Source organism: Eptatretus burgeri, chromosome 12 (genome assembly GCF_056783735.1).
Source record: "Eptatretus burgeri isolate ZD-2024b chromosome 12, Ebu_testis_v1, whole genome shotgun sequence".
Lineage (NCBI taxonomy): Eukaryota > Metazoa > Chordata > Myxini > Myxiniformes > Myxinidae > Eptatretus > Eptatretus burgeri.
The window spans coordinates 41,017,896-41,031,263 of record NC_140972.1 but is presented as its reverse complement, the minus strand read 5'-3'; the positions used below and the strand labels follow the sequence as shown (position 1 = coordinate 41,031,263).

General features: G+C 40.3%; 1 protein-coding gene across 1 annotated transcript in view; it reads left to right on the top strand.

The window, feature by feature from the left end:
- Positions 1–13,368, top strand: part of LOC147015483 (fibrillin-2-like) — a 269,758-nt gene that overhangs the window by 154,667 nt on the left and 101,723 nt on the right. Inside the window, exons 31-38 of the mRNA XM_085850274.1 lie at positions 860–982; positions 1,233–1,355; positions 3,172–3,297; positions 3,544–3,666; positions 3,815–3,937; positions 4,158–4,319; positions 12,982–13,050; positions 13,139–13,264. Of these exons, the coding sequence (XP_085706400.1) occupies positions 860–982; positions 1,233–1,355; positions 3,172–3,297; positions 3,544–3,666; positions 3,815–3,937; positions 4,158–4,319; positions 12,982–13,050; positions 13,139–13,264 (975 nt within the window). The remainder of the gene's footprint in view (positions 1–859; positions 983–1,232; positions 1,356–3,171; positions 3,298–3,543; positions 3,667–3,814; positions 3,938–4,157; positions 4,320–12,981; positions 13,051–13,138; positions 13,265–13,368) is intronic.

The window sequence follows — 13,368 nt, the reverse complement described above, 5'->3', positions numbered from 1 at the left end:
TAATTTCAACTTGATTGTACGCAACGCCTGGCAGCCAGATTTATTTAATTTATTTGATCTTGGTTCTTTTTGATTTTTTGGGATTATTTTTATTTTTTGAATTTAACTCACTTGGCTGTGCCTGTGTGAGTGTGGGTAGAGGAGTAGCAGCTGAATTGTGAATCCTATCCAGGTTCCTTCTGATGACTTCATCTTTGCTTTTTTGCTTGTTTGGGTTCCTTCTGATGACTCCAATGCAGGACTGTACCTATTTGGTCTACCATTTGATTTGAATTTAATTGATTTTTATCCAATTTTATATTCAATTGAATCATAATAAACATCATGGATCAGGGTCAGGTGCCCAATCAAAGCAGGGTTGTATCAAAGCAATATGTCTTGGCACCCGGTCATCACTGCCAGCAGTTACAAAGTGGCAGTTTTAGTTACATTTCATTAATTGCATAACACACCAGTACACAAACACCACACAAAACAAGTCCTGGCAAGGGTCTGCAATCTCTGATTGTTCTTTTTCGTGTTTACTTTTGGATGATTAATCAATACAGGTGAAATGCCAGCTCAGTTTGCAAAATCACTTTCTTCTTTATATGGTATATTGTTTAGTCTTTGTGAACCCTAAACAAGCAAAATTTTCTGTGCTCTATTTCTTCAGATTATTATCTTTGTGTGTACTCTAATTCCACATTCCACCTCTCTTCCCTCTTTAATGCAGTTGCCATATTTTCGAAGCATGCCTTGAGCTCTGTTGTCAATTTATTTCCCCAAACTAAACATGCAATGCATATTATATCCACCTGCTCTTCAGCTTGTTTATTGGCAAGCGATCTTTATGCCTGCTTTTGTGTTCTCTTGGCAGATGTGGATGAGTGTGAGATCGGAGCACACAATTGTGACGTACACGCTACCTGCTCAAACGTGCAGGGCATGTTCAAATGCACATGCATTGAAGGCTACACAGGCAGTGGTGTGCAGTGCCTTGGTAAGATGCTTGTTCGGAACATGACAAACAGGAAGCAGAAGTTGGAAACAATGAAGCATAATCAAAAACATGCTTATTGATGAAACTAATGGAAACCTGGGGTAAAGTCAATCCATGAAACTGTGAATGAGAATTGGTTGGTAATGTTTGGTTTACCATTAAAAAGTTGCACCATGAACGATAATTATGAATTATCAGTAATAACGCATGACAAAAAGTTAGAATTTCTCATTCTGGCTCTTTCTTGCAGATATTGATGAATGTGCCAATGACACACATGGCTGTATCAACTCAGCCATGTGTGTCAACATGCCTGGCTCATTTACATGCGCCTGCCGAGAGGGATTCGCAGGGGATGGGCAGAGCTGTATTGGTGAGTTATCCACCAAACATACCAATCGTTTACCTCCACAGCCGAAGGTGAAGGAGGTTATGTTTTCACACCTGTCTGTTTGTCTGTTTGTCTGTTTGTCTGTCTGTGTGCAGGATATCTCAAAAAAATTGTCGACGGATTTGGATGAAACTTGGTGGGCAGGTTGTGTGTGTGACAAGGACGAACTGATTAGATTTGGGTGAAGATCCAAATCCGGATCTGGATCCGATAATTTTTTTCAGTGATTCTTCACAATTGAGAGATCAGGCGAAACCAATATATACCACAATATCTCAAAAAGTTGTGGATGGATTCGGATGAAACTTGGTGGACAGGTTGGGTTTCTGACAAGGACTAATTGGTTCGAGTTTGGTGAATATCCGAAACCGGATCTGGATACGAGAATTATTAAATTTTCAAAGTTATTCTTCACCATTGATAGATGAGGCCAAAAACGATATATGGCTTGATGTTTCAGAATTGTGTTGGGCACGATATGTCATCGTGGATCAGGCATGATGTGGCAAGGTTATGCGCTCTACTGAGTGCCCTTCAGGCTTAACTATGTTTCTATATCGTCACCCTCATAACAAAAGTGCCTGTCATTTTATTCGTTGATGAAGCTTAGACACTTTTGTTTTGAGGGTAACGATATGTAACTGTTACATGGTTATTTTTTCAGTTGATATTCATTTTATAATTATTTACAACATATGTTTGTGCATAATTCGTCTTCTTCTTTAACGGCCCAAGTTCTTGTTGGGTTGGCCGGAGAAAGCTTGGCTCAAGTCTTTCACGAACTGGCTGGCCAGGCTTGAAGTTTGGTTAAGGATGGGGCAGGAATTTGTCATCTGTTCAGAGTGTTGGCTATCGCTATCCTAATCTCCGCAAAGGACACCGTGGGATCTTCAACATTCACCGACTAATGCTGGCAGATGGAGCACTCAGCTTAACGTCTATCTGAGGGACGAGACACACATTGATGAATCACCCTGCCTGTGAAACATTGAGATGGCAGTTTATAGTCGGGTTGAGATGCAAACTCAGGCTAGACAGCTGAGAGGCAAGTGTGCGTACCTCTTGGTCATCCTGCCGGCCCCATGTTTGTGCATAATTATATATTTTTATTTCAAGTGTTTTAAGGTTTTGAAAATTATTAAACTTTCACATTCCCTATCATTCATTGTAGTTCAGCAGCGTAGTCTGATATTTCAGATCAATTGTTCAAATTTGCATAAAAGCACCAAAATTGGTACACATGTAGAATAATGTATTCCGAACAATTCTAGATATGGAGCCACCCGAGATTATGCCTTGGTCAGCCAAAGTCAGCCAATGCCAAAGCTGACCAAGGCACAATCTCGGGTGGCTCCATATCTAGAATTGTTCGGAATACATTATTCTACATGTGTACCAATTTTGGTGCTTTTATGCAAATTTGAACAATTGGTTTGCTATGCTGCAGTACCGTTGGTGGAAATCTCCTTCTCCTTTATTGGTGGAACATTTTCTTTCATTTTTGAAGATGATAAAGTGTACCAGTTCCCGTTGAAGTGGTTACTGTTGACTCGTTGGAAATAATCGTTTTGAAGATGGATTTTAATCAGATAATTGCAAAAATATGATTGTTTTTTGATGAAATTTTATGAAAATATGCCTTAAAATAAAGGCCAACAGTAATTGTCAACATTAACTGAGCAATTACTGTATGTATCATTGAGAGTTCAATAATAATACAGTTAATAATAATAATAATAATAATAATAAGAGTTGCAGGCATCTTGTGTGAAGCATGATATATTTGCTTATATTGCAGACATCGACGAATGTGCGGAGAATGTCCATTTATGTGAAAATGGACAGTGTTTGAATGATGAGGGTGGATACAAATGTGAATGTGACATGGGATTCTTGCCCACCCTTGATGGAAAATCTTGTAAAGGTAGGTCATTTTTATGTCTCAAAAATGAGAAGCACACCTGTGATCAATTTTACACCAATCAACTTTTGTGCAATTATTTTTAGATTGCAGGTGTGGAACTACCATAACGAAATGGATTTATTAGAATTATTCTGGAGCCTTCTCCATAATGCAATCATAATTTATCCAAGTGTGTTGCTATGGTGGCTGTACCTTTGCTTGAGTTCTAAATACAATATATGAATGTATGTTCCCTTTTTGTTTCAGACATCGACGAATGTATGTTTGATAACATTTGCGTTTTTGGAAGATGTGAAAACCTTCCCGGCATGTTCCGCTGTGTTTGTGACCCTGGGTATGAAACAGATGAAACAGGAGGAAATTGTACAGGTTTGTCACGCATTTTGCCGCATTCTTCATTCGCTTAGGAAGAACATGAAGGAGTTAAAAAACATAACTTAATTGCTGTATGACAGACTTTCAGGATTGACATGGTGACGAACATTTAAAAAAATTACATGTTATATGTTACCTGCAGACAAAGATGAATGTGCTGACCCCAATCTCTGCTTCAATGGGATATGTACAAACTCACAGGGAAGTTATACATGTAAATGCCACCCCAACTACATGAAGACCCTTTCAGGGCAAGGATGCATTGGTATGTATCATTACTTCTAGTGATGTAATCATTACATCTTGTGGTTTAATTTCACATCGCATTCTGCTTCACTCAATGTCAACTACCCTGTGCTTTCCCTGCCAACCTGCTCCTGCTTCATTCTTTTACTTCTACCTAATCTCGTTGATGTTCCTATTTTTTAATTTACTTATTATCAAAGATAATGATTGTTAAACACACGTTCTGCTTTGCAACACAGATTTCCGAGCAGGACCCTGCTTTGTGGAGTACGAGGGACGTGGTGATGGCACATTGAGCTGTTCGGTGGAAATCGGCATTGGCATCTCACGTTCTGCTTGTTGCTGCTCAAAGGGGCGTGCTTGGGGATTACCTTGTGAAATCTGTCCTGTCAAGAACACATGTATGTTATCATGAACTCTCTCTCTCTCTCCTTGACATCTATCTAATATACTGGAACAGTTCGCAGGGGCATTCTGAAAGTCATAGCTCACTCACAAGCATAAGGCAGATATTCAGCCTTACAATCAAATTCAATAATTTTCAAGTGTACTGAACAATCTATATAATACTAAAACTCTCATCTTGTATATATGTATGTATGTATCTTCCCGAAATACAGCCAAAACGGTACACGATAGCGCAAACATTTTTGGCCAACCTTATTCACCATTCTCCTGCGGTGTGCAGTATCAAGTTTCGTTAAAATCGGGCAACGAAAAAAATTATTAATAAATCAATTCCCGATTCAGTCAAGTACTCTTCGGGAGAATTTGATCAATGCAAACAACCTCAGCGGTATTGTTCGCTGGAGCTATCTTTTGGGGTTTTTTTCTTGAAATGATTTATTTTAAAATCTCAAACATTTAGTATAGACAAAGAACGATTCATTTTTAAGCATAAAATAAACATCGCCATTTTGATCTAATAATTCCATGTTCATTAATAAATATAATTGTGTTTCGAAGATTACGCACAATAATTTCTTCGACTTTCTTTTCTCCGGTTTTTTTTCATATTGACGCGCAATATCAAGTTTCGTTCAACTTGGGCAACAAAAAGAATTATTAAAAAATCAATTCCCGATTCAATCAAGTACTCTTCGGGAGTATTTGATCAATGCAAACAACCTCAGCGGTATAGGTCGCTGGAGCTATCTTTTTTTTTTCTTGAAATGATTTTTTTCATCAACTGCTGTCACAACGGGAACTCAGCGGTTCACGGGTCATCTAGTAATCATATAAAACTGAAACGTTCTGTGTTGCTGTGATGAAATGTTTTCTTTGTATGCCTATTTTCAGTTTGGTATATTCCATAACCTACAACATTAACAATATAAGCTTACGAGTACAGTAATACCTCGCTTAACATGACCCTGAAGAATGCTGATTCATTATATGAATGAGCTCTTTGTCCTGGAGATAATTTTTACGAAAAAATAAAAACCAAGAAAATCCATAACACGCAGCGCTGGTGCAGTAAATGCCCCTACCGCCATTGTTTGTGCTGTTTGCACATGCACTGAGCCAATCAATTGTTTACTCTGCCTTTGTTTTGCAGCTGGATGAGCATCCTCCCACCTCATCTCTCACAGTGTATGATGTGTAGGAGCAGAGTAGGAGTGATGGCAATTATTATTTTATTGATGCTTGTCCATATTTATTGTTTTTGCAAATACTCTCTGATGTTATCATCATAAAAGATATATTCTTTTTAATTTACTGTTAGCGCTGTCACCGATATCTCAATGAAGTTACAACTATACTGCTCATATGTAAGAAACAAGTGTCGAAACGCATCCCCATATAAACAATGGTATAATGACCTTTTTTCTCATTTTCAATTGGCGCTCTTTTCCAGGAACACATCCTTCACATAAGCGAGGTATCACTATATTGAAGAAAAATAAAACAATTTATTATTTATGAGAATTACTCGATCTGGTCTTTTATTTATCTTTTACTTCATATCCTTATTATGAAAAGATACAACCAAAAGCAGGAAATGCAACTCAGTTAATTTCCATGTAATTATGCCTTCACAGCCGAAAGCCAAAGGCATTTTCAGGTTGTCTATCTGTGTCTGTCTGTCTGTCCGTCTGTTCGCTATCTTTTTTTTTGTTACCAAGATACCGTAACTTGTGAACCAGTGAAGCAATTTCAACTGAACCTGGTAAAAGTATGAACTGTAATACAAAGATGAACTGATTACATTTTGGGTTTAAAAGATTAAAAGTAAAAGGGCATGTGCCCTTTCATTGAAAACCATTTTGTTAACGCAGTAACTTGTGAACTACTGAAGGGATTTCAAGCAAGGTCGGCACAGGTATGAACTGTAATACATAGATGAACTTGTTATTTTTGGGTTCCCTGGGTCATCTATCCTGTCAAAATCATTTTTTAGACAACAGTTTGAGTTAGAAGCATCTGATGCTGCCTTTCTTCAACTTATCTCTCTCTCTCTCTCTCTCTCTCTCTCTCTCTCTCTCTCTCTCTCTCTCTCTCTCTCTCTCTCTCCCTCTCTCTCTCTCTCTCTCTCTCTCTCTCTCCCTCTCCCTCTCCCTCTCTCTCTCTCCCTCTCCCTCTCCCTCTCCCTCTCCCTCTCCCTCTCCCTCTCCCTCTCCCTCTCCCTCTCCCTCTCCCTCTCCCTCTCCCTCTCCCTCTCCCTCTCCCTCTCCCTCTCCCTCTCCCTCTCCCTCTCCCTCTCCCTCTCCCTCTCCCTCTCCCTCTCCCTCTCCCTCTCCCTCTCCCTCTCCCTCTCCCTCTCCCTCTCCCTCTCCCTCTCCCTCTCCCTCTCCGTCTCCGTCTCCGTCTCCGTCTCTCTCTCTCTCTCCGTCTCTCTCTCTCTCTCTCCGTCTCTCTCTCTCTCTCCGTCTCTCTCTCTCTCTCCGTCTCTCTCTCTCTCTCTCTCTCTCTCTCTCTCTCTCTCTCTCTCTCTGTGCGTCTCTCTCTCTCTCTCTGCGTCTCTCTCTCTCTCTGCGTCTCTCTCTCTCTCTCTCTCTCCCTCTCTCTCTCTCTCTCTCTCTCTCTCTCTCTCTCTCTCTTTCTCTCTGCGTCTCTGTCTCTCTGCGTCTCTCTCTCTCTCTGCGTCTCTCTCTCTCTCTGCGTCTCTCTCTCTCTCTGCGTCTCTCTCTCTCTCTGCGTCTCTCTCTCTCTGCGTCTCTCTCTCTCTGCGTCTCTGTCTCTCTGTCTCTGTGTCTCTCTCTCTCTCTCTCTCTCTCTCGCTGCGTCTCTCTCTATCTCTCTGCGTCTCTCTCTCTCTCTCTTGCTGCGTCTCTCTCGCTCTCTCTCTCTCTCTCTCTCTCTCTCTCTCTCTCTCTCTCTCTCTCTCTCTCTCTCTCTCTCTCTCTCTCTCTCTCTCTCTCTCTCTCTCTCGTGAATTTTTCTTGTGCTCTTTAATTGAGATAAAATGTAACGGTGCATTGACATCGAATGGGGCAGAGGCATATCCATCAACACATTCACGTTAAATTCTATTTTCTAGTTTTTACACCTAAACTTGATCTTTAACCCAGGTAAACCTCACATCTTAGTCTTGTCCCCCGAGAAGGACCATCACGATAATTTTCCTCTCCACCTTGTATCTATCCCTATTTGCAGATCCCTGATTGGCTGTGAAAAGCATATGACATGCATATTTCTTTTGCAGCAACTCAGAATCCCACATTGGCAAGATGTTGCTGCCTCCATATAAATTAGTGAGAATTTAATGGAAGTTGCATTTACTGCTTAATGGTATCTTATTTTATTTTTCCTTCTGGAAAACAAAATTGAGGCTTTGGAAAAAGTAATACAACTTTATTCTTGCAAATTAATATCCCACTGCCATCTATTGCTCTTCAAATCTCACTTATATGATCTGTTCTTTCCCAAGTAACATATCTTGATCTTCTAATCAAAGCAATGGTAAAAAGGATGAAAGTTTATGAAACATGAAAATCATAATTTATGAGACTGAATTTTAAGTCATCGCATTCCACAGTTGAATATATTTGAAGAATGCTTGATCACCAAGTCTTCAACCTCATATAAACAACTATGAGGTGATTCCCATTGTTTGATTTCAATTTTCTTGCAGGAGTTTAAAATATTATTTGGTCACGAGTATAGATAGGAACCAATTTATGTTTGCCTTTAAAGGTCATAACCAACATTTTATAATTTACCCATTAATTTGCTATTGAGAAATAGAGATACAGGAAAGTGAAGATTTTTGAGGATTGGAGTGAAAAGATAAAATTTACGAGCCTTACAGCCATATTCTGAATGAGCAGTGAGGGCTTGAGAGAAAAAGCAGGTACGCTTACTTGCTGATGAGTCATTAAAGCACTTTTTTAAAGCATTAACCAAAGTTTCAGTTTTCCTCAAATTTATACATAAGAGGGTATTTGACCAATAATGCCTATATTGAAGAAAATTGAATCACAGATTTTAGCAAAATGTGGAATATAAGCAAGAGTTGGATCCATAATGACACAAATTTAAAACTGTGGAATCACATAATCAGGTCAGGTGATCGAGGTAAAGGCGAAAGTCAGGTGATGATTCCCAAGTATCACAATCTGAGCTTGAGTCAATCTTTTCTTAAGGAGATGGACAGCTAATAATAAATATGTAATAATTATCAGCATTGATTTTAACCCTTTAAGAACCAAGGGAAACATATTTCCCTAAACTTTAAAGTGTTGTATCTCTGATATTTTCCCTGCAAATTTAGATTGTTTTGTTTGTACATTGGCAGACATTGCATGTAACACTGTGTAAGTGCTTTTGTCATTTCCATGATAATTCTTATTTGTTGATGAGCAAAACTTGTATTTTTCATCATGAATACTCTTGAATTTCAATTCATATTCGTGATTATTATAGTGAAACGAACAAAATTGGACTTGTATCTGAAAATTACCCTCAAGATGCTTGCGGTCCTCAAAGGGTTACGAAGGTTCATGAACATCCATCTTTGGCTCACAGATAGACCAGAATTCAGAGTTGTGCAGTAAAGAACACATCACCAGGTTAAATGGACAAGTAGATATGGTATCATCAACATAACAATGAAAGGTGATATTGAAATTCCATTGGATTGTACCAAGTGGATGCAAAGACAAAATTACATTGGACCAAGAACAGATCTCTGAGGAACAGTAAAGATGAATGAATTTTGCATGATGAATAGTCAGCAATGTTTACAGCAGACATACCATCTGTAAAGATAAATTTTATACCATTCCAGAGCAGGTCCAGAAACACTAAACCAGGATTGAAGATGCTCAAGTAATATATTATTGGCAATGGTGTCAAAAGCAGCTGACAAGTCAATACGTAGAACTATTGTAGCTGATCCTTGGTTCGTTTTGTGCAAATTACAATTTGTGACCTTCAGAACAACAGTCACCATTTAAAACCAGACTGAAAAAGTGATTCTTCAAGAGTGAATGCTGGTGTGGGTATCCCAGAAGCTGATTGGCAAACTCCCATTCTATAATATTTGAAATAAAAGTGAAACAGGTGGGTAATGTTGACGATTGTTTATATCCAGTATCCAGTGAAGGTTTTTTTTCAAAATCGAAATTGGTATTACTTGTTTAAAGGAGGATGAAAGTATAGATGATGTAATACAGCAATTGATTATTATTATTACTGCAATTGAAAAGACAACTTTAAGTAAGAAAACAACCAGCAATGATGGAACTCGATCAAATAAGAAAGGTGCTTTGAAAAATTAGAGTTTCCGATGATTACCTGGACTTGACTTATCTTGACTGAGTGACAAGTAGTAAGTGATCCAAACAGAAGGCAATATTAGATGATGCAAAATATAGTGTAGAATTTTGTCTGAACATGATGTATTTTTCCTTTAAAAAATTTACATTTTCTATTGTTCATGATAAAATAGCAACCTTAGCATCTCTGTAAAGGGCTGGTGTTTCAGAATCGCATACTCGGGTTTAACTGATATCATTATGGATTCCATCCGAAAATAAGTTCTGCTTTCATCGCTGCAATTGTCCCATCACTTGGAGAATCTGGTGAAAGTGAAAATGCACTACAACCACTTAAAATCATATCTGTCAGCTATCATTGAGATATAAGCGGCAAAGGATTACCAAAGATTCTTTTTTTTTTAATATACAATGTCAAGGCTGGTAGAGGAGCTAACACACAGAATGTAAAACAAGGAAGCAGGAGACAAGAGGGATGGGAGGGGGAAGCACAAAACAGTGGGGAATAGACAAATAAGGAGATTTGTGGAAGAGAGAGGGATGGGGTGGGGTACATGGGGTAAACAAGATGGACACAGCAGGGACTTTCTGGAAGAAAAGCAGAGAATATTAAGGAGGTGGGTTTGGGGTGGATTGACAGGGGTAGAAAAGATCATGCTTTTGGATGGGGGAAGATAAGAGATTGTGGTTAACAGCGATTTTGAAGACCTGGTGGGAAGAGTGGGATTGAAGAGTGTGGGGGAGTTTGTTCCAAATGTGGGGAAAAAGAGGAATGAAAGAATGAAGGTGAGCACTGATTCTTGATCATGGTAGTTGAACCAGAAGGGGGTTGTTGGAGGGCCTTGAGCGCCCTGCGAAAATATGGGTGGGACAGATAGCAGACAGAGCTGGGCGTGGGGGGGGGGGCGAGGCTGGAGACAAGACAGTGGAAGCCAGGAAGACCATCGACTTGCCTATGTTGAGAGTTTGAGAGATCTAAAGAGATCTAAAGACTCAGCTTCATCGCTGGAGATACCAATGATCTTAAATGCCTTAGCTTCCACAGCTGAAACCAAGAAAGGTGAGAGGCAGGAGCACCAGCCCAGAGAGGAGAGCAGTGCTCCATCAGGCTGTGGACGAAAGCTTTGTAAGTCATCAGGAGCTCAGGTGTGTAAAGGAAGGACTTTGCATGACGAAGGATGCCCAAAATGGCAACTGGCTTTGGAGGCCAGGTTGAGAATGTAGCTTTCCCAGAAACGATCATGGCAGATAGTGAGACCCAGAAGCTTGAATGAAAGGACTTCTTTCAGAGGATTGTTGAGAAAGTAGATTGGGAGTGGGGGGTAGGGGGGTTCCAAACGGCCATTTCAGAGAGACATAGTGAGAGTGTGACATTTGTCAGGGTTGAAAGACATGTTGAAGTGTTGGATCAGTTTGTGATTTTATCCAGATCTGCAGAGAGTTAAGAGGCTACTGCTTGCCAGTTTTGAGGGATGACATATGGTATGGCAGAGGGTGGAGTTATCAGCAAAGAGATAAAGAGGATTTGCCAGGGAGTCAGAGAGATCATTGATTAAAACCAGAAAAGAACAGGGCCCAGAACACTGCCTTGACGAACTCCGGCCTGGACACGAAGAGGGGATGAGATAATGCCATGAAGGACCACACGGTGACTGCGACAGGAGGGGAAGTCTGTGATGCAAGAGTGGAGATTGCCTTGGATACCATGGGAAGAGAGTTGGTTTAGATGGGACACAAGATTTAGAAGCAAACACAGAGTTTAGTATACTTATTCAGCCTATTCATGTGCAGTGTCAGCTGTGCATCCATTTGAGGTAAGAGAGGGGATGGAGGGGAAGCATACACCAGAAACAAACTTAACTGGACACCACCAGGATTTGGAGGAGGAGGTGGAGGGATGACATTGAAGAAGGAGGGCAGGGGAAGGAGGCAGCTTTGTGGATGTAAGGGGGACAATTTTAAGAAGGGTGAGTGAGGCGAGAGATTGGAGGGACAAGAGTAAGAGGGGAGAGTTGAGGGAGAAGGGTGAGGGGGGGTGTTTTTATCCCCCGCCACATGGCGGAAGGGGGATATTGTTGTCACCTGGGTCGTCCGGCTGTCCGTCCGTCCGTCCGTCCGGGCGTCAACATTTATAGCTGTGAGTGCGATAACTCATAAACTGTTTGCCATATCGATTTGAAATTTGGGTCACACATGTACCACCTGAAAAGGAAGAACCCTATTGATTTTGGGCATGGCCGGATCCAAGATGGTCGACGAGGGCGGCCATCTTGAAAAAAATGTTTTTTCGCTATATCGATTTGAAATTTGAGTCACACATGTACCACCTGAAAAGGAAGAACCCCATTGGTTTTGGGCGTGGCCAGATCCAAGATGGCCGACTGGGGAGGCCATCTTGAAAAAACGTTTTTTGTAATAAATGGAAAACCGCTTATCTGATTTAAATTATTTTTGGTTACTACGTTCCTCACCCCTGGGGAACTTTTTCGAGATGATGACCAAATGGTGTCTTGTTTCCAATTCACCTCCCTCATTATCTGGACTATGTATGCCCTTTTTCATTCAATGGCGGGGGATTCCCCATCTCTGATGGTTTATTTGAGAAATGTGAGGGGAAAACTTGGAGGGGAAAGTGTGTGAAGATTGCTTTGAGAGGGAGGGGAGATGAAGAGAGCAGGCATGGCCAAGGGGCAGGAGGGCACTGGGAGAGGTGGGGAGAGGAGAGGAATGAGACTTGGCAGTAGTATGGTGAAGAAGGGAGCAGGCAGGGGGAGGTACAACATTTGAGGGGTTGAGAAAAGGGGGAGCTGTGAGAGGAAAGAAAGAACATGTTTGAAATGTTGAGTGTACTAATTGACAGTGAGATATCTGTTTCGTTAGAATGGAGCCCACAGATGTTAGAACACCACACAGTTTAGGACAGGTTTGAAATTCCCTCAAGGTTTGAAAGATCTTGTTTTTTTGATGAATCATTCTCATCTGAGCCACTTTCTAAAGATGCTGTAAGAGGGAAGGAGAGAGGGAGAGAGTGAAAGAAAGTAAAAGATCGAGGAAATTTTCGCCAGATTCAGACCTTACTATTAAAGTTATTTGCATTATATAATATTCAGCTGCACAAACAACGGAATGCATAATACGGCGTGAGTAAAAGTCGTCACACTCAAAATGAATATCTACTTGAAGTGGCAACAACACCATATGTGTCAGCACACATAGTACTGAGATAATTTTACTTTTAAATATCTAATAAGCTCTCTTATCAACCTTGACTTGTATGCCGAAAAATTAATTGAAAATTTTGAGGTTTGAGTTTGTTTCTGAATCAAAATTATGTCTTTTTCAGCTGACTACAGAATCCTGTGTCCTGGTGGTGAAGGTTTCAGACCAAACCCAATAAGTGTCATTCTCGAAGGTACGTTGAAAAATAAAAGCATCTCCTAAGCAAAAAGAGATTTTGTACCAATTCGATATAATGTTGTTGTTATACTTGTTGACCACAGATATTAATGAGTGTGAAGAGTTGCCAGGCCTTTGCCAGGGTGGGAAGTGCAACAACACTTTCGGGAGCTACCGGTGTGTCTGTGATCTAGGTTACGTCTACAATGTAGTGAATCGCCATTGTGAAGGTGAGCTATTATAGGCACACTTGTGCAATAGTGGCAAAATACAATATGCAATACAACCCATTGGAAAGGAAGTTCAATTTTCACCTGTACTCTGTTTATACAAA